General features: G+C 43.1%; 1 protein-coding gene across 4 annotated transcripts in view; it reads right to left on the bottom strand.

The window, feature by feature from the left end:
- Positions 1-21,815, bottom strand: part of TAFA2 (TAFA chemokine like family member 2) — a 356,648-nt gene that overhangs the window by 95,440 nt on the left and 239,393 nt on the right. For all 4 annotated transcript variants that reach the window (XR_012643931.1, XR_012643932.1, XR_012643933.1 and 1 more), the window contains one exon: positions 16,904-17,010. Coding sequence is in view for 1 of the 4 variants with exons in the window: in XM_074984063.1 (XP_074840164.1) it covers positions 16,904-17,010 (107 nt within the window). In the remaining 3 variants the exon portion in view is untranslated. The remainder of the gene's footprint in view (positions 1-16,903; positions 17,011-21,815) is intronic.

Here is a 21,815-nt window from a genome sequence, read left to right as displayed (position 1 = left end):
AGGACCCCAGTCATGAGCCCGGGAGCCCGAATGTGCCACAGCAACCCCTGCACCACCAGTTCCCACACCAAGGGCCAGTGCCCTAAGACCCTTTTCCCCATCACAGATTTTCAGAGCCAAGACTCCAGTCCCCTCTCAAATGTGTGTACTGTTCTTTTAGGCCCCACAGCCTGAGCCTGAGTCAGATGACCTGGTCTGTACAACCCAGTGTTGCAGGTATTTGACAGCTGCGTAGGAACAGTTTTGAGCCCAGGCAGTCCCACCTGCTGCACCTCTGAGGCACAACACCCTTTAACAGAGCAATTCAGCTGTTTTTAAACACTGACGTGTGTGTTGAAGCAGAAATGTTCATACAGTAGAGAACTTAACACACAGCCCTGGATGACTCACAGCCACAGACTTCTTAAGGGTGGGACTATACTTAAAATAACTGCATTGGTATAGCTGCACCAATGCCACAGCGCTGCTGTAGTACTTAAGGGAAGACATTCCTACCCTGATGGGAGATTTCTACTCTTGGCATAGGATACATGCCTTGCTGCAAAGCAGTGCTGATGGAAGGGGCTCTTGGGTTGACACGGGGGGAGAGGAGGTTAGGCTGGTGTAACTTTGTCACTCAGGGCAGTGCATTTTTCACTCTCCCGAGTGACACAGTTACACCTGTATAGGTCTATATCTGGCCAAAGAGTAAAAAAAGGCTGCTGTACCAACAAAAGGCTACCCTCTTTAAGCCACAGCCCATCAGTGGCCGCTCATAGAGGCATTCTACCAGATTCGCTTGCATACTTCCATCACTTTATGCTGCTCTGGTGATGCAAGTCACCCATAAACCTGGTGTAAGCCATCAATTAAGCCACATTAACTTTGAAGCTTTGCATCACCGGGGCAGCACAAAGTAGCTGCTGTATGTTAGCATAGTTAGTCCATTGTGTCTGAGATTGGCACAATGCAAGGAGAGCATTGGGGCAGTGCCTACAGCTATAGCCATAGTACACCTTGTAACAAGGTAGGATATTACACTTTCCCCAGGACAACTCAGCTCCACTGCCTAGGGCAGGGCTGTAAGGTCAGGCAGAACCATGGCCTTGCCCCTCCCGAATCCAATGGGGTTTCTGTGCCACCACATGTAGTCACGTTCTCCTGTTGGAAGCAAAGGCTTACGAGTGTATCTGTCTTCTCCTCAAGGTACAGTTAAAGTTGTCTTCAGCTCTTCCCCCAGGACTAGGCAAAACCGAGCCACATTGTCTCGTGTCTGCTTTAAAATTCTTTAACTGTAAAGGGATGTATCATTAAAAAAGTTGGAGTGCTCAAAAATAAATTCACAGTCCCCAAACTACTGCTGATAAATTATATCGTGCCTTCTTCAGAGTCTGCAGACTTTTAGCCCATTGTCCACAAAAGCAAATAAAAGACCCTGTGCATTACTCACAAGTTGTTTCATGGCAAACAGCAATTTATAATCCATTTGTGACAGGAACACAAATCCTGCACCAAGCAAGGAGGAGCTACGGACCAGCTTTGGGCCCAGGCAGTCCCAACGGCTGCACCTCTAAGGCATGGCAATCTCAGAAAACAATCATTAAAAAGAGCAAAACTCACTTCTGAGGCCTCAGTGCAGGGAGGCAGATGGAATGCCCACAATGTTGTGTCCCTCTGAGCAAAGCACAGAAGCCAAACACCATCTCCGCAGCAGGAGCGCAGCAGAGATCCCGAGAGACAGAGCAGTAGGACAGAAAAGCTGGTGCTGCTCTTTATTTCTATTACTTTAGCTTCTGTAGTGTCTTTGTACTTTAGTTTTCCTTTGTTATTTTGGGGACTGAGTCTAAAGGCTTGCCCTAGGGCAGACGCTGGCTGAGCATTAGTCCCATGAGAAGAAGGTAAATCAATGTAGGAATTACCCCAGAGAAGAGGCAAGAAGTCGGATTGCAAAGATGCATAGCAACTTTCTACAAGGATCTTTGAGCTGGAATCCATGATACAAGCAGAGACTGGGTTCCCCTGTGGCCTCACAAAGTGCTAGCAGAAAGACCTAGATGGAGAAGGTCTGGAGGATTATTTACCCAGAATGCATGCAGAGAAAACCGAGCAGGCTAGACCGAGATTGTATAACTCCCTGATGTGTATATCAGCCCTCAGATCCTGTGAGGGCCATAACCCTAGAGTTTGCAGTGTTCTGATGTGTGCCCTGCAACCCCAGGACAAGACATTTGTGACCTAAGTGAACGCTGACTGCAGGGAAAAAAAGGGACAAAAGTTCTGAGAGTCAGTCCTCCAGTCCTCAGAGGAAAATATTACCTTTGGAATGCAAACCACTCTGTCCAGATAACATTGACAGGGGATGTATACCAGTGCTATCCATCCCTGAGGCCTTCTGAGCTTTAGTTTGGCAAGCTGTACTAAGCAGGTCAATTCTGGCATGTCCCCAGAACTCAAAGGCAAGTGTCCAATGGGGTAACAAGATGTACTTTAGATCTAAGACCAGGTCTTGGAGCACTAGAATCTTGACAAGGGCAGAATGCTCTGGCATTTGTAGCATCCAGGAGTGCTCTGAAAAATTCTGTGGTTTACATAAGTTCTAAAACTTATTTTGGTTCAAATGAAATAATAGCTCCAGGGCATTGGAGGTGAACTGAATGATTATGAAGCTGGACAGCAGTTGAGACATTTGCTATGTCTACACTATTGGATAAATTCGTATTTATTTATATCATTTTTCTAATTCTGGAATTTATCATTTCAATTTTGACCATCCTCACTTCACACCGGGCTCCCCACAAAGTCGAGTCAATACTGCCACATACATATTGGCTACCATCGACTGCTGCAGTAGTGCATTGTGGGAAGCTATTCCACAGTTCCCTCATCCCCATAGTATTCTGGGTATGCTCGCTGGTTTTGACTTAATTTTCCCCCATTGCATTTTCATCATTCCCCTCCCGATCCCTGAAGATATGTCGATCCCTGGAAATAATGCAAAAGACACTCAAAATTAGAAGAATTTTTGGTCTCCCCACACATTACATTGCCAACATGGGACGTACACTAATGATCGCATGCATGTGATCCCTGAAAATAATGCAGGGGCACGGAATGCTTTTTAATTTGAGAGGAATGTATGAAGATAGAATTTTTGGTTTCCCCATTCATTATGTTGTTCAGGGAAAGGGTATTTGGCTTTCCAGCCCACTATAAAGCTTCCGTGCAATGACTATGTTCTCAACTGCCCATCCACTGAGTGTTTCACATCCCATCATTACAGAAATGTTATCCCTGAAAATAATGCAAGGGCCCGGAATGTTTTTTAATTTGAGAGGAATGCAGGATAGGAAGAAAGAATTTTTGGCTTCCCCCTACATTATGTTGCCAACACGGGTGCAGAGACTGTATTCTCAACTGGCCATCCACTGAGTATCCCACCTCCCATCATTAGAGAAATGTGATCCCTGAAAATAATGCAGGGGCCCACAATGTTCCTGACATAGAGAAGAATGTAGGAATAAAGAATTTTTGGTTTCTGTATACACTACACCATGTGTGTCCAACCTTTTGGCTTGCCTGGGCCGCGCTGAGTGAAGAGGAATTGTCTTGGGCTGCATATAAAATATATAATATAGTTAATGTATATAAACCATATAATAATGTTAAAAGTTTACGATCTTGTGGGGCCGCATTACTAGCTGTCCAGGGCTGTATGCAGCCCATGGGCCGCGGGTTGGACACGCCTGCACTACCCTGGTGTCGGGAAGAGCCTTAATGCGGGGTCCCAGACTGTTTTTTTTTAATTTAGAAGAAAGAACATAGAAAAGTGCAGGAAAAAAAAGAATTTTTGGTTTTCCCTCAGTGGCAGCAAGCCCAGGTATGGGCCAATGTGTGGGGAGGCGTCACTGGATGACCGATTGAAATGGTCCTCCTCTGGTAGCAGCAAGCCCCTTAGCCAAGCAGGGAAGGGGGGGTGTCACTGGAAAACTGGTTGAAGTGGACCCCTCTGGTGGCAGCAAGCCCTTAGCAGCCTGGGGAGACTTTTCCCCAGCAGCAGCAGCAAGCCCAGCTATGGGCCAAGGTGGGGGAGTCAGTGGATGACCAGTTGAGTTGTTGCTTCCCCGGTGGCAGCAGCAAGCCCTTTAGCCAGCGGGGGAGACTTCCCCACGGCAGTAGCAAAGCCCCCAGTATCTTAACCACTGGGGGAGACTTCCCCATGGTGGCAGCAAAGTCCAGATTTTCTTTCCTGTGTGACTGGCAGCATTGTCAGCACCGAACGGCAGACACATCCTATTACTGGGTTGGGTTGAGGGCTACCCACATGATGTGGCTGAGTGCGGGAAAGACGCAGACTGTGTGGCGTCTGGGAGGGAGGGAAGTGGGTTCATACACAAATGTAAAATGCTGAGAAAAAAATGTCTCAATGTGTTATGCAAACACGACCTCCGGCACAACCTTCCTGACATGTAGTATGGTGTGGCAGGGGCTGGCATCAGGCAGCACAGAAAAGAATAGCAAGTGTCCAGACAGAACTGCAAACTCCCTGCAATGGCTATTTGAATGGGTAGATGCACTCACAACACTAACAGCATAGAGAGAAAGAAAGAAGCCATTTCTCAGGCTATCATACTAACATGAGCCCATAGCTAAAGGCTTGCTGCTCCTGCTTGGAAATTCAGAATCTTCCTGTTACTGGAGAACAGCGGCCAGAGCGGAGCACTGAGGGGAATTTGGGTTACATACGGGACGCCTCTGGAGGCTAATCAATTCGCTTTTAAGACATGGAGCTTCCACACTTGCATTTAGTTAAACTTCTGAAGTCAAGCTTGATGCAGGTAACTGCGATTTTGTAATCTTGAGATTAGCGCACCCACAAGCGAGCTAATGGTCTTTACAGTGAAGATATTCACGTGCTAAAATTGAGCTAACTGAATTAAACTCAATTTTATCTTGTAGTGTAGTCGCAGCCTCAGGCTGGACTCTGACCAGCCAGTTCTCAGGGAGGGGAAGACATGGATTCCCAGTCTCCTCAGATATACAGCTTCAGGTGCCAGGATCTTTGCAAAAAACCACAGGGGACTGCTTAGAGTCTGAAAGGAAATACTATGAACTCATACTGGTTTTCATTCACTATAATCTAAGGAACTTCCAGAGATCTGGACAGACAGCTATGTGGAAAAAAACATTCTTTAAAGGCAGCTTGTCAGTCACCATGTTCCTGGGAAGGAATAAGGGAAGTTACGGTAACCATGTAGAACTTTATTTCCTTCAGATATTTGTATAACCTTTAGAACTACAGGAAGCCTGAGACTGCCTTTTGCTTTGGAAATAAGTGCTTCTCTGTCTATGGAAGAGAGAAACTTCCTCTATGGATCCCTCCAGAAGGAGAGATTGGACCTCCCACAGAAGAATGGTCTTATGAAAGCAGCCCCTGAAGAAGGATGGGGAAGTGGAGTTATGTGAAGTTAGAAATATGAAGTGTAGATTAGTTTATTATCTGAATATGCTAATGAAGACCATCACTGATGCCCCAGAATGTGAATCGTTCAGTGATCAAGTCAACAACTTGTGAATAACCTTGTTTGTCCTATAAGCCTGTGGTTGGTGCTAGAAAGACATGTGGCCAGCCATCTGATGTTGAAAACTATTTTGGATCTGGTGCTTTCCTCTCAAGGTGACAAAAGTTTGAATTGAGCACAATTTCCACCTTGGGCAAAAGGGATATAAGGCATGGGGGAACACAGTTGCCAGGAGATCCTCTCATCATTTACCATTTAAGTTGTCTGCTGAAAACGTCTAAGCCTGCACAGGGACAAGAATAAGGCCCAACTGAGGAAAGAAATTTTAGAATGACTGTTTAGGATAAGAAATTGCATGTAACAAATTTCCTAGTGGATTAACTGCTGGTTTTTGTTTATTTTGACTTAGTAACTTACTTTGATCTGACCGTTTTTACTTGCAACCACTTAAATCCTACTCTGTATACTTGATAATAAACAAAAGTGTTCTTATTAAGCTCAGTGTAAATAACTGTTACCTGAGGAGAACCAACCACTGTGAATCTCTCTTTTTCATTGATGAAGTGGGTGGATGTTATTATGAGCTTTCTCTGTGTAAAATTTTTAGATAGGATAAGACAGAATTGTTTGGGGTTTTGGTCCCTTCTGGAAGTTAGCTTCCTGGTTGCTGAGCCCTCCCAGAACTGAACTGGTTGAGTGTCTGTGTTGCTTTGCAGAGGGTGGCAACCCCAACCTTGGGCCTTATCTTGGGGGACAGGATCTTCTGGTCCAGCAAGACAGGATGCTGGGGAGCCCCATAGAGAGGGAAGGCAGGTGTCAATGGTATGATCAGCACACCAAGGGACAACCCCAACAGGATTTCTGTGATTAAACCTGTCATATTCACTTTTTAAAAAAAAATTAAAAATGTATTCTATTCTACTCAATGTATGGGCCTCAGCTGAGGAATGTCATTTACTTATATCAAATAAAATAGCCTCTCACTCAGTGGACACTTCAGATGCATCTAGTAAGCCCAAAGAGACTCAATCATTTCACTTTCTAGTATTTTTTGATTCAGTAAAATATTTCTTCTGACGAGCACAGACCTGTATTATTAGTGATGATTTTGGATAACTGTTCATGTTTTACAAAAATGCAAAATAGAAATAGAAAGTTGGGCCTTTTGTATTTGGAAGTTCATTAGATTACACACAGATCTCAAAATTATGTTTTATTTCCTCAGTGAAATTACTTAGGGGTTTTTATATTTAACACACCAAAAAGCTTGAGTAATGTGAAAGATATGGCAAAAAGAAAAAAAAAGAAGAAATTCTAGTTTTAGCGATTCTGTTTCGATTTTAGACTTAGAAATGGTTGTACTTCAGCAATGGTCTTATCTAAAAAGGGAGTACCTTCAAGGGCATGTCAATATACTTTGCCAAGCTGATCATTCCTCGTGCTTGAAACCTTAAAAATAGGATGTGATTTGATGTTCAGCACATCAGTGCATGTTCCTTCTGATAGAGATAGCAGGCCCGCACTGATGCTGAACTGATGTCTGTCAGCCATTTCTATCAGTGAGTGCTATATATTTGCACATTTGTTTGTTCTGCAGGAGCTGAGCAGGAGGAGGATCAGTACCAGTTTGTAAATAAAATACCTTTACAGACTTCTCTAGATAAAAATCTTTCTGTTAAAGCTACTCTCCAGGTAGATCAGTTTTTAAGCTAGTAACCTTGCCAGTGTCCTTTTAAGACTGATATTCTATTATTTACTTGTGTTCCCATGTGAAGTTCTTGCAGGACAAATGGCATCTAATTCTGCCTACTGATTCACAGACCCCCTGCATATCTAAGTTGTTATACGTACGTAGGTATGAGTGTTTCCTAAGTATTTAAAAAGCAATAATATTCCTGGTTCAGCCCAGCATGCAGGATCTTTCCTCCCCTTAAGAAGGTTGTGTGTGTGCGTGCACATGCATGTGTGTCAAAGAGGAAGAGTACAAACTTAGTGAGAGAAAGCTTAGTTGAAAAGGGAGCTTTGCATTGCATTATGAACACCATAAGGTTACTAGGCATTCTCCTTTCTCCTAGGGCTGAATTATAGTCTTAATACAGACCAAAGGGCCAGTGATGTGCATAGTAATATGTATTTCTCAAGTGTTTTTTAATGAACCTTCTCTTCCCTGTCTTTATATTATGCTGCAAAAACTCTACATGGATTTTATTTAGTTATATTCACGGAAGTAGTTGAAGTCATTCTTTAGGGCTAATATTATGGGGTGACTATGGCAAGACATAGTTTACTTTTTCCTCTGAAAGCAGTATGATCAGTGAGTATTCTCATCTTGTAGATCAGCAGTTCCCAACCTTTTCACTAGTGCAGACCCCCAATTGCCCCCCACAACCATTCGGGGACCCTCATCCAAGCCAATTCTAGACACTACATACACTTTCTTAAATGAAAAATGAAACCACAAAATATATTTTTGGACAGCAATTAATAACATTCTTGGAAGATATTTAATTTTAACATATTAATTTATTGTACCTTTGCAATTCATTTAAAACATATTTTCTGTGATAATTTTTATCTTTTATTTTTTCCCGGACTGCCTGAAATATCCTCTTGGACACCCAGGGGTCTGTGGACCCCAGGTTGGGAGCCACTCTGCTTGATGAATATTTCACGATCATTGACCCACCCTGAAGAAAGCTCTCTGCTGCTGAACGGGTTGCCCTTCATATTATGAACTCCAGTATACCTAACAAATGCAGGTTTTTTGAAAGGGAGAAAGGCAATCCCTGAGAAGGCCCAGGCTTAGCCCACTGAAGGCACTGAGGATCACCCAGGGCCTTCAAATGGATCCAGAATAATACAGCTAGTCAGTGCATGTGCTCCGGGAGTTCCTTGTGCCTGCAGATTACAAACGTGCATCAACATGGTCAGGTCCCCATCCTACAGAAAGGGGTGGAACTTTGTGGACAGACAAAAATGGCAGAAAACATTACTGGCTCTTGTTGTGAATTCTTCGGAACAGCAAAGATTTCAGAAAGCGCCTAAGACTGTATTAATATCTTGATAATCAGAGGGCAGGTTGCTCTCCTTGTTTAAGTTCAGACATCTCCCTGCATTCAAGAAATACTCCAGTACTCGCAAACTGGGGTCTGGTGCTGGAGCATTTGGTGAGAAGGATACACAGAGCTCACTATTGCTTTCCTACTGCAGGCACTAAAACTCATGATCACCCATAGAGACTTACAAATATGCTGAATAACAGGGTGGATAAGTCTAAGCATAAAAGTCTCCAGAGTCAAGATCTCTCCAGATGAAATTATGCACCACATGAAGGTGAATGCCTGGCTGCGAGGAGGTGTCTCCAGGTGCGCTTTGTCTTCCTTGATCATGGGATGCTATCCCAAGAAGGACTGCTAAGCAGGGATGGAATTCACCTTTTGAAGAATGGGAAGGCCATATTTGGAGAAAGAGTGGCTAACCTAGTGAGGAGGGATTTAAACTAGGTTTGACAGGGACAGGTGACCAAAGCCCACAGATAAGTAAAAAACCTGGAGGCTTGGGAGTTGGGTTGGAAATGGGAGGGTTCATGAGATATAATAGCAGTGGGAAAAAAAAGGGACTAGACAGAACTGGGAGGCAAAAACAAACCAATATCTTAGATGCCTATACACAAATGCAAGAGGTATGGGTATTAAGCAGGAAGAACTTGAAATGCTAATAAATAAATACAACTATGAAATAATTAGTATCACAGAGACTTGGTGGGATAATACCCACAGTTGGAATATTGGCATGGAAGGACACAGCTTACTCAGGAAGAATAGGCCAGGTCAACAGGGAGGAGGTGTTGCCTGATATATTAAAAATGTGCACACCTCAACTGAGGTGGAGACGGATGCAGGAGACAGACATGTCGAAAGTGTCTGGGTTAGGTTAAAAGGGGTAAAAAACCAGGGTGATGTCATGTTAATGGTCTACTACAGACCACCTACCCAGGTGGATGAGGCTTTTTCTAAGCAACTAACAAAATCATCCAAAGCACAGGATTTGGTGGTGATGGGGGACTTCAACTGTCCAGATATATGTTGGAAAACTAACACAGTGAGGCACAGACTATCCAGAAAATTTCTGGACTGCACTGATGACAAATATTTATTTCAGAAGATGGAAAAAGCTATTAGGGGAGAAGCATTTCTAGATTTGATTTTATCAAATAGGGAGGACCTGGTTGGGAATTTAAAGTGGAAGGCAGCTTGGGAGAAAGTGACCATAAAATCATAGAGTTTGTGATTCTATGAAATGGTGAAAGGGAAAACAGCAAAATAGACACAATGGATTTCAGGAAGGCAGATTTTGGTAAACTCAGAGAGCTGGTAGGTAAGGTCCCATGGTATGCAAGACTAAGCAGAAAAACTACTAAAAGAGAGTTGGCAGTTTTTCAAAGGGCCATTATTAAAAAAAGCAAGCTATACTGATGTGTAGGAAGGATGGAAACTATGGTAAAATATCTTCCTTACTTAGCCAGGAGATCTTGTATGATCTCCAGATCAAAAAGGAATTATATAAAAAGTGTAAATTAGGAGAAATTACAAAGGATGAATATAAGCAACAATATGTTTATGCTGGGGGAAGATTAGAAAGGCAATGGCACAAAACCAGCTCACACTGGCTAGACACATAAAGGGTAACAAGAAGACACTCTATAAATATGTTAGAAGCAAGAGGAAGACCAAGGACAGGGTAGGTCCTCTGCTTAGTGAGGAGGGAGAAACAGTATCAGGAAACACGGAAATGGCAGAGGTGCTTAATGACTTCTTTGTTTCAGTCTTCACCAAGAAGGCCGATGCAGAAATGCCTAACCTGGTGAATGCTGGTGGGAAGGGGGTATGTTTAGAGGATAAAATAAAAAAGAACAAATTAAAAATTACTTAGAAAAATTAGATGTCTGTAAGTCACCAGGGCCTGATTAAATGCATTGTAGAGTACTCAAAGAGCTGATAGAGGAGGTATTGGAACCTTTGCTATCATCTTTGAAAAGCCTTGGAAGTTGGAAGAGATGCCAGAAGACTGGAAAAGGGCAAATATAGTGTTCTTCTATGAAAAGGGAAAAAACAACAGCCCAGGAAACTACAGGCCAGTCAGTTTAACTTCTGTGCAGAGAAAGATAATTGAGCAAGTAATGAAGGAATTCATCTGAAAACACCTGGAAGAAAATAAGGTAATAGGTAACATCCAGCATGGATTTCTGAGGAACAAATCATGCCAGACCAATTTGTTAACTTATCAGAGAAAGCAATCAAGTCTTGTGAATAAGGGAGAAGCAGTGGATGTGGTATTCCTAGACTTTAATAAGGCATTGGATACAGTCTTGCATGATTATTTCTTATCAATAAAACTTGGCAAATACAACTTAGATGGGGCTACTATAAGGTGGGTGCATAACTGGCTGGCCAACCATTCTCAGAGAATAGTTATTAATGGTTCACAGTCATGCCAGAAGGGCATATCAAGTTGGGTTCTGCAGGGGTCTGTTTTGGGACTGGTTTTATTCAACATCTTCATCAACTATTTAGATATTGGCATAGAGAGTATGCTTATTAAGTTTGCAGATGATACCAAGCTGGGAGGGGTGGCACCTGCTTTGCAGGATACGGTCAGAATTCAAAATGATTTGGACAAACTGGAGAAATTAGTCTGAGGTAAACAGGATGATGTTTAATAAGGACAAATGCAAAGTACTCTACTTAGGAAAGAACAATAAGCATCAGATATACAGAATGGGAAGTGATGGTCTAGGAAGGAGTACTGCAGAAAGGTATTTAGGGGTCATAGTAGACCACAAGCTAAATATGTGTCAACAGTGTGATGCTGTTGCAAAAAAAAAGCAAACGTGATTTTTGGAAGCATTAACAGGAGTGCTGAGAACAAGACAAACAAAGTCATTCTGCTCTACTCAGCGCTTATTAAACCTCAGTTGGAATACTGTGTCCAGTTCTGGGCACCACATTTCAAGAAAGACGTGGAGAAATTGGAGAAGGTCCAGAGAAGAGCAACAAGTATGATTAAAAGTCTAGAGAACATGAGCTATGAGGGAAGACTGAAAGAACTGGGCTTGCTTAATTTAGAAAAGAGAAGGGTTGGGGGGACATGATAGCAGTTTTCAAGTACCTCAAAGAGGGTTACAAGGAGGGAGAAAAATTGTTCTCTTTGGCCTCTGATGATAGGACAATGAGCAATGGTCTTAAACTGCAGCAAGAAAGGTTTAGGCTGGATGTTAGGAAAAACTTCCTAACTGGCAGAGTGGTTAAACATTGGAATACTTTGCCAAAGGAGGTTGTGGAATCTCCATAACTGGAGATATTTAAGAGCAAATTAGATAGACTTCTATCAGGGATAGTCTATGGTGCTTGGACCTGCCATGAGGGCAGGGGACTGGACTTGATGACCTCTAGGGTTCCTTCCAGACTAGTGTTCTACGATACCATAGTTGATGTCAACATTGCTCTCATCCCTCGATTCACTCACTTGACATGTACACACAAGGTGGAGAAGGTATTTGGAGTGAAAACTAGCTGAGGCAAAACTGCTACAACCGTCTCTTCAAGAGAGACTTCAATAATGCAGGTCATGCTGGGCATCTTGACAGAGTGTCGATCACAGAACATCATTGATCCTGTCTTGAACAGTAAAAGTTTGAAGTTCAGGGTTCTAACCTTTGCTGCTGCAGATTGAAGAGACATGGCTGTCAGCTGGGCCTAAGATGCTCATCTTGGTAATGAACTGGAGTTTCTTGTGTCAGTCTTACCCTTTAAATTCTTAGGTGCAACAAGGCTAATAACTGTTGAGTTCTCAGATAAAAAGCAGACCTGTAGCACATTAGAGACTAACATATGTATTAGGTCAGGAGCTTTCATGGGTAAAACCCACTTCTTCAGCTGTTCACAACTCTACTGCACTCAGTGTTTACAGCAAAACATTTTTAAACAATCCTGTGTGGATTAATGTCATTTTCCAGCAGCATTCAAGAAAATAAGTAGGTTTAAGAACTGGACATTAATATGACTAAAGCAATAGAAATGCAACAGTTTTTTTGAAAATGTACATTATTGATCTAATAGACTGCAGAGGCTCTTTCAAAGTAATTAAAGACTGTCATGTCAATATATTATTAGGAACTTCCATAAATGAAGATTAATGATGCAATAGGCAATAATTACTGAAGAAACCATTGTATTAGTCCATATTTAGAAATCATATTCTAAGGTGAATGGTATCAAGTCCTCCTTAGTTAGGCCTTAGATCCTTCTGAGTATAAACCTAAAGGGTAATTTTCAAAGGCTCAAACAGAAGTCCAGGCATTGCTATTAGCCAGGATGGGTAGGAATGCTGTCCCTTGCTTTTCTTTGTCAGAAGCTGGAAATCGATGACAGGAGTAGGATCACTTGCTGATTACCTGTTCTGTTGACTCCCTCTGGAGTACCTGGCATTGGCCACTGTTGGAAGACAGGGTACTGGGCTAGATGGACCTTTGGTCTGACCCAGTAAGGCCGTTCTTATGTCCTTAAGTTATGAAACAATTTCTACTGAAAATCAATGGGACCTGAGCACCTGATTCTTATTTGTACCTTTGAAATCTCTCCATGTAGAAGCAATGCAGCTGTTCTACTCCTACTAAATCCACGGTCAAAAAATGTTCATGCACAGCATATGGTTTGTTATGCAGAATCACAGAATCATAGGGCTGGAAGGGACCTCAGGAGGTCATCTAGTCCAGCCCCCTGCTTCAAGCAGGATCAACCCCTACTAAGTCATCCCAGCCAGGACCTTATCCAGCCACGACTTAAAAACCTCACGGGATGGAGAATCCACCACCTCTCTAGGCAACGCATTCCAATGCTTCACCACCCGCCTGGTGAAGTAGGTTTTCCTAATATCTAACCTACACCTTTCCCTCTTCAACTTCATACCATTACTCCTTGTTCTGCCATCTGACACCACTGAGAACAGTTTCTCATCCTTCTTTATAGAGCTCTCCTTCAGGAAGCTGAAGGCTGCTATTAAATCACCTCTAAGTCTTCTCTTCTGTAAACTAAACAAGCCCAAATCCCTCAGCCTATCCTCATAGGTCTTGTGCTAAATACCTCAAGTTACGTTTCTTCTTTTTATTTTTCCCACAAACTCAGATTATTTGCTAAAGGCCTGTAACATTACGGTTGTGAAAAAATATAGCACTTGTTAAACTACATGAACACAGAATAAACTGGCTTTCCCCTTCCCATTGTGTTAGTAAACTAAAAACATCAGAATCAATTTTTTTCAAATTCTCTCTGCTCTAAGTCTGGGACTCAGAATACCAAGTGTGGCCAAGAAAAGAAATAGCCCTGTTATGATCTCATTTGTAGGAATATATCTGAAAAGTTGAACTTAGTGGGCCAGCAATTCCTCTTATGTACATAGCAGTAATTTCCAGTGCAGTCTTTGAAAAAAGTTATTCATATTAAAAAAAAAAAAGGTTGATAAGTATGACAGATCCTTAATACAAAGATCTTTCAGCTGTAGTAACAACCACATTTCAGCACAGTTAAAACTCGATTTTGGCTGAATCAGGACTAACTCAAGCATATAAAGTTCTAAACATAGCATGACTACCGCTTCAGTCCTTTGCTGAACCATGTCAGAATCTCTTTCGGCCACAACTAAGTTTAAAACGAAAGTGATAGGGTAAGAAATGCCTTTACATCCTACAATGTTCAGTCAATTATGTATCTGAATGAAAATATCTCCACAATGCAAAAATAAACTTGACTGCTAGATATAAGAAATTATTTCTCATAGAATCGTCTTCACACAAAAATCATTGTAAATTAAACTTTAATACAGAGATGTAATGATTTTCTTTATTATGTCACTCCCTACTATTTAACTCTGTAATTCTCAGTGGCCCGAATGTCCAACATCCAGTATACTTATGCCTTCCTAATTTATGCTGAACCAGAATCAGAAGACAAATTGCCAGTGTGCAGACACCCAAAGGGGAGAGGTGAACTCCAAAACCACTAATATTCCACATAAAGACGGATTACAAGCAATCAGGAACACCATCCCTGATGCCACCACAGCCAATCTGGTGTCTGACCTCTGTAACTTTGTTCTCACACACAATCATTTCCGTTTTGGGGACAATTTATACCTCCAGATTAGTGGAACTGCTATGGGCACCTGCATGGCCCCACAATATGCTAATATATTTATGGCTGATCTGGAACAACGATTCCTCAGCTCTCGTCCCCTATTACCACTCCTCTACTTAAGATACATTGATGACATCTTTATGATTTGGACCCATTGTACAGAGGCTCTAGAAAAATTCCACAGAGACTTTAACAAATCTACACCCCACCATCAACTTATGCCTCGATTACAACATGCAAGAGATACATTTCCTGGACACTACAGTACTAATCAAGGATGGCCTGATCAGTACCACACTGTACCGAAAACCTACTGATCACTATACTTATCTACACCCTTCTAGTTTCCACCCTGCACACGTGACTAGATCCATTGTTTACAGTCAAGCTCTTAGGTACAATCGCATTTGCTCTGATCCAACTGACAGAGACCAAAAACTACAAGAACTTTACCAAATATTCATAAACCTGAATTACCCACCAGGAGAAGTAAAAAAATAAATTGACAGGGCCAGACGAATACCCAGAGACCAGCTACTCCAAGATCGGCCCAAAAAAGCCAAGAACAGAACACCACTGGTCACCACCTACAGCCCCCAACTCACACCACTGCAACAAATTATTAATGACCTCCAACCTATTCTTAATCAGGATGCTACACTCCAGAAGGCCCTAGGTGACATGCCTGTTCTCTCCTACAGACAACCTCCCAACCTCATGAGGATCCTCACTAACAGCCACAGTCTATACCCCAGGAACACCAGTCCTGGAACCTTTCCCTGCAACAAAGCCCGCTGCCAGCTTTGTCCACATATCTTCTCTGGAAATACCATCACTGGACCTAACCAGGTTACTCACAGAATCACGGGCACTTTCTCATGCTCCTCTACTAACATCATATATGCCACCATGTGCCAACAATGCCCAGATGCTTTGTATATTGGACAGACTTCTAACTCCCTTAGACAAAGGGTCAACGGGCACAAAACAGACATCAAAACACTCCAGATCCACAAACCAGCATTCTGTCAATGACCTAAAGGTATGTGTTTTACTGAAGAGGAATTATCGCACCATTTTGGAAAGAGAAGCGGACGAGCTGGCTTTTATATTCAAATTCGGCACATTAACCCATGGTTTAAATCGTGATGGGAACTTTCTGAGTCACTATAGGGGCTCGTCTGCATACTTGGCTCAATCTAATACTTGACCTTCCCCCCCACCCCTCCACTCTCTGATTTGCTCACCTTGATTATCTTTTTCTGATTTGTCCTCCTTGCTTACCATTTTTGGTTCTCTGTGTCTTAAATATTGAGTATGTTCTGGTCTGGCTATGGTCTGAAAAAGTGGGTCTGTCCCACGAAAGCTCACCTAATAAACTATTTTGCTAGTCTTTAAAGTGCTACTTGCCTGCTTTTTGTTCCAAAACCACAGTGTACTGCGAAGGCTGTGGTTGGCTTCTGAAGTTGAATTTGATTATTGAAGAAACAGGAAGCTGTCTCATATTAATTCTTAAGTCAAGGAAAGTTGTTCCTTGAGTTCAGTCCCCGATCAATTATAAGCTGCTTGGAATTCTCAAGCCTCATGTACATTTACAGTAGAGGCTGGCACTACCAGGGAGACCTGATATAGCCAAAGTTACTAGAAATGCTGTTTCAATACCAGTGTTCAAATACCAGCATGTAGAAGAACAGAGGGAAACTGGAAAATAGGGTCTCCTGCACTTTTTTTTTTTGGATTGAAGGAATAGACAATCATATTCACTGCACACTCTCCAGAAAGTTCCCCTTAACAGATCGTTTGCATGCTACAGCAGCATACATGTTACTAAAGATTGTTTCTTTATGAGGTTCATTTCAAGAACTCATGTACAGCACTTACATGTTCTGCTTGATGTGTCTGTTTAATGAGGGAAGCTTCTTTCGGCATTTATTCAATTTTTCATCTCAGCTGACAAAATGACTGAGTAGTTGTTAACATCAGACATTCACAAGAACTGAATTAGAACACTTAAATCCACATGACAGTAATCCTCAAGAAATCAAAATATTCCTACTCACTGAAAACTTCTTTGAAGACTGATTTGTGGACTAGCTGCCTTGAGAAGGAAATCAGCATAGAAAAGTGACACAGAGCTGATATGCTGGACATTCTGAGTGTTTTGATGGAGGCCACGTGTTCAACAATATATTAAAATAGAGCAGAATTGCTTACCTTTGTGGTGATTTGCTCCAGAGGCTAATTTCCCCCACAGTGTTACGACAAATATTATTATTAGCAGTTTTCCTTTTGTTGCTTTCTGCAAGTATCTCTTATTCATCCTGAAAATTAAGAAAAAAATACATCAAAATAAGTGCTTAAATTAAATGGTTTTCTTTTTTCTTTTTACCATTGTAAACTGAATTTGGTGCACGATTGACAACCCTGACTAAAATCCTGTTGAGCCATAGAAAAAGCTTGACATGGAGAGCATCCATCTTCTCCTCCCTACCACGTCAGCACTTTCCCTTCTTCATAATGAAGAACTATCTTTAGGACGCAAAGAATATCTGGATCCTGTACCAGAAGGGACATCTATGGTGCCTTAAGCTGTGCCCCTCAGCAGAGAAGCTCCCAAGGGAAGGCATCAACGGAAACCTGTCTAACGCTCCCAGGTATGAATTCACCCTAGGGTGCAGCAAGTCTTGCTAGATCTTGCCTTGCCTGCTGCATCACAGATCAACCAAAGCTCATTTGGCCCTCTGATTCTACTGCAATGACGTTTTGTGAATGGCTTTAAGGCCACCTGCAACTCTTTGAAGACCTGCATACAACTGACAATGGTAGATCCGATCAGCATACCAGCAAATGCAGCACTCCTAACACATGAGAAAGCCCCATGGTGCTTGAGACATGGGAGGCAGCAGCTGAAGGGCTGAGCCAAACACAGAGGATTCACTATTATTACTCCTGGTCTATCCCAGTGGACAAGAAAAAGCAGAATATACAGCATCAAAGAAAGTTGCAGAAAGTCACAAAGTAATTTCAACATGAGATACCGATATTGTATTGTTGACTTGACAGCACTACTTTACAGCAGTGGGATCTGATGGTGAAATGCAAGGTTGAGCATTGATTCTATCAGTGCAACTCCATGCACAGCAAGTTGCTAAGTACCAAAAACTCAACACAATAGCTGTGAAGCTAGGGCTAGAGAATTAGAAACCTACAGAGTGTGGTGAGATGTATTGTAATGAAAACTGCTCTCACTTTTCGCTCTCAGTGGAAAACCCCTAGAGAGCCGGCTAAGAAACAGTACTGCAGATGGTGATGCTTCTGCTGATAGGTCAAGAGGACAACGATGCCTATTCCATACCATTTACACTGAAACAGCTGAAAACTTGACCATTTCAACCAAATTACTACTATTTGACAATACCTGGAGCGAGGCTGCCGTTTGCTTCAGAGCAGAACAATCTGTACTGCTGCCGAACAGTTGTGCAATTTCAACAGTTTTCCCTAAATGCATTCATAAAAAGCCAGTGTTTAAAAAAAACAACAACTCTGTTCTCTTTCTCTCCTGCTGCGTTCACGCACAGCAGCACCCTGGTGACCACAAGTCCTATGACAAAAACTGTCCACGGTGTCATTAAGCTTCACACTATTAAATTCCAGATCTCCTTCTGATTAAGAGCAAACCCAATTTCTTCTGTCTCCAGACCTCTGTCCCCACACCAGGCTTCAGCATATGAGTGTTGCAGATGGCACACTACAAAATTTAAATCTCCTGTGGAAAGACAGGTATGATCTTACTAACCACAGGTAAGCTTTCCAACTGAACCACCTGTAAAAAACATGTGATTCAAATTAACAGACCAATGAGAGGATTTTAATCTAATCAAACTAATGTGTACCAAAGCCCTTCAACACCTGAATTTGGAAGAAAGAATTAACTGCTCTTTGACAGAAGTAACACATTTACTATGTCAGCATGTTACACCAGGGTTTCCTGTTCCTTGAATAGTTACAGGAGGTAATGCCAAGCTACAGGAGTGCAATATCCAGTATTGTTCTAATAGCTTGTGCACCTGAAGGTCTAAATGATTAATAATCTTATTAGCAATCACAGTACGCTATGAATTACATGCCAGAGAATCACATGACATCAATTTGCTCTCATTTGCACTAACATTCCAGTTCTTTCAAAATGCAGCTTTTTTGTTTGCCAAGAGCTACAGGTTTCTGAAGTGTCCAGAACCGAAGAGAAACTTACTGTCATTCTAAAAAAAAAAAAAAAGAATTAAAAGAATTTAAACAGAGATATATGTTCACAAAGTTGTACTATAACTATACATGTGAACAGGGTAGAAGTTCATTCTTTCAGTCCTAGTCCTTCACTGCACCTGTTGTGATGTTTGTGCCAATCAAAATTCCATTAAAATGAAGTCTATTTCCCATGAACACCCAGCCACACTCTAAGGGGATTTGCACCATTAAGCAAAGTGCTACCCAACAGCCCCTCCCCTCAGCATTTTCTGATGTTGCAAGATCCTTTCCACTTCCTCTCTGAGACAGGCTGCAGACCAGAGCTAGGACTTGAGAAAATCGCACCTGAGAGAGGCAAAGAGAAGCGGAACAACCAGTCTGCCTGTAAACAGCTGCCCCTTTGGGGCAAGTAACAGAGGGAGCAGATAAAAAAAGATACATACCTTCCCTGCTGCCAACCTTATAGGGAGGACCGAGATGACCTAGTAATCAGCAGTCCCATTGACCTACCAATCTCCAAAAAGGGCTGTTCCTTTTCAGCTTTGACACCTTAAGAGTGTTCCGCTTCGGCACATTAACTATCTGGCAACACCCTTCTCATGCTAATGGTGTCTTTTATCAGTCCTGAGGACATTAGAACTTCAGAAAGCTCACAGACTAAGTAACCAGCATTAACCAAGTAACATGCCAGTGCTGTTTAAAGCAGTACAATCCAATGGTTGTAACATTTTAGGGAACTTCTTGGTAAGGGAACCATGTCCAACACTTGCCCAGGGGTGTTAAATCCACCCCAGCCTAATTCTTCTCAAGTCTTTGGACACAGTGAGGGATCACAATCTAAGTACCTGCAGGGGAAAGTGTTGCTTGTTTTTAAGAAGTTATATTCAGTTGAGAAGAGCATGTAAACCATAACTCATACCTTTTTATCTCTTAGCTGTCTTCTAATGAGAGTCAAGCCCTTACTATGCACAGCCACATGGGTCAGCTGAAATATCAGTACAAATATCTCTACAAAGTCAGGATTGCTAGCTCAGAGACTTGTGGGCAAGGGACAAAATCCTTAGAGTCAATTTATACCAAACTTCTTAATCCAAAGACTACCCCGAGGTAGTTACAAAAAGCTATGTGCTCAGCAACAAAAATGGGGCGGGGGGACAATTATGCCCAGTGTAAGTGGGAGGCAATATTAGATTTCAAGTCAACGATGGCCAAGCAAATAGCTATACCCTAAGAACCCAGGTCATATGTAACCCATGCACCTATATGCAATTAACTGTCCCATGCAGTGGCACCTAGACTACTTCACAGAGAAAGTGTAAGTGTCCTCTACAGCCTAAGCTGAAAACAAGATGGCCTTTAGCTCAAGCTGTAGAGGTGCCTGCCCTAGGTTCTCAAGGTCCCAGATTTGAGCCCACCTATAGGCAGTTACACATATATCATAGTACTACAGGGAGAATGGATGACACCCAAACAAAACAAAGGAGAAACAGAGGTAGGGCAGACCCTGACCCCCTGTAAAGAAGAGGTTAAATAGAGATTTCTTGGGCACAGTGAGCCTGAAGCCAGTTCACCCATGAAGCTTGGTAGCAATGGACCCTTAAAAGAGAGGGTTCCTATTTGGGTTGGGGCATTACTCTGGAGGAAATAGGCTAGAATTCAGATTTTGAGTGTCAGAACTGCCTCTGGGAACCATGCCTTGTGGTTAGAGCACAGGTCACCACTAGGTTTAGGGTAGGGCCTAGGTCAGAGGTGGGCAACAACTTTTGATGGGGGGGATGCTCCAAGATTTTGATAAGTGGTCAAAGCCTACACTTTCTTATGGAGTGCAGGGTCCGTGATGGAGGTTGGGAGAAGAATGGAGCTAGGACAGGGGCCTGGGGCACAAGACAGGGTGTAGGGTCTGAGGAGTTTGGTTGAAGAAGGTGAAGGAGTGAGTTGAGACCTGGGGCAGGGTATTGTGGTGCATAGTCCAGAAGGGGGCATGGGTGCCCGAGAGGATTCTGGCCTGGGGAAGAAGTGTAGGCAGCAGGGCCAACAGCCACCATGGGCCCAGGGACAGGGTGTGGAGGGGGGCCCACTCCATGCCCCAGTCAGGGTGGAGCCTAGGGGAGAAGGGCTGGGGTTGAGGGCAGCCAGCCCTGCACACCACGCAGAGCATGGCATTGGGCCACCTCCCCCTCCACCCTCAGAGCCCTGTGGAGTGGCACTTCCATGGCATTTCAAAGATGCCTGGAGCTCAAAGCAGTGGTGATTGGGAGCTCCAGGACCATTCAAAATGTCAGGCCCTAGTGCACTTGCTCTCCCTTGTCCATCACTTCCCCCACTCCATCGGCAGGCCTGGGTGTTGGAGGGGGTGCAGGATCTGGTAAGGAGTTGAGGTGTGGTGCCAGAGGCAGGCTCTGTTCGGGAGGTACTTACCAAGGCAGTTCCTGGCCAGCAGCACTCTCAGGAAAAATTCCCTGCCCGCCAGCAGCCTCAGCCCCGCCCCCGGGTGTTCCATGTGGTTCTCTGCACTGTCACAGGGGAAGGGCTTCACTCACTTCACCCACAGCCACCAGAATCCCTTGGTTCTTATTGGCTGGAAACTGGCCAATGGGAGATGAGGAATTGTGCTGCACTGCTGCACTGCCCCTCCCCCCAGCAAAATCTGAGCTCCCATTGGCCAGTTTCTGGCCAATAGGAGCTGAGAGATTTTGCTGGGGGCAGGAGCAGCACATGAAGCTCTCCCTGCTCTGCAGAGAAGAGAGCTACAGGGAACAGACAACTTCACTGAGCTGCTCCCTGCTGCAGAGGCAAGTCACAGGCTGGATTAAAAGGCTTGGTGAGCCAGATCCAGCTGGTGAGCTGGATCCAGTCCAGGGCCTAGGACAAGGCTGCCTCT

The sequence above is a fragment of the Carettochelys insculpta genome, chromosome 1 (genome assembly GCF_033958435.1).
Source record: "Carettochelys insculpta isolate YL-2023 chromosome 1, ASM3395843v1, whole genome shotgun sequence".
Lineage (NCBI taxonomy): Eukaryota > Metazoa > Chordata > Testudines > Carettochelyidae > Carettochelys > Carettochelys insculpta.
Note: the sequence above shows the minus strand (reverse complement) of the source record. Positions and strands in the feature narration are given on the sequence as shown.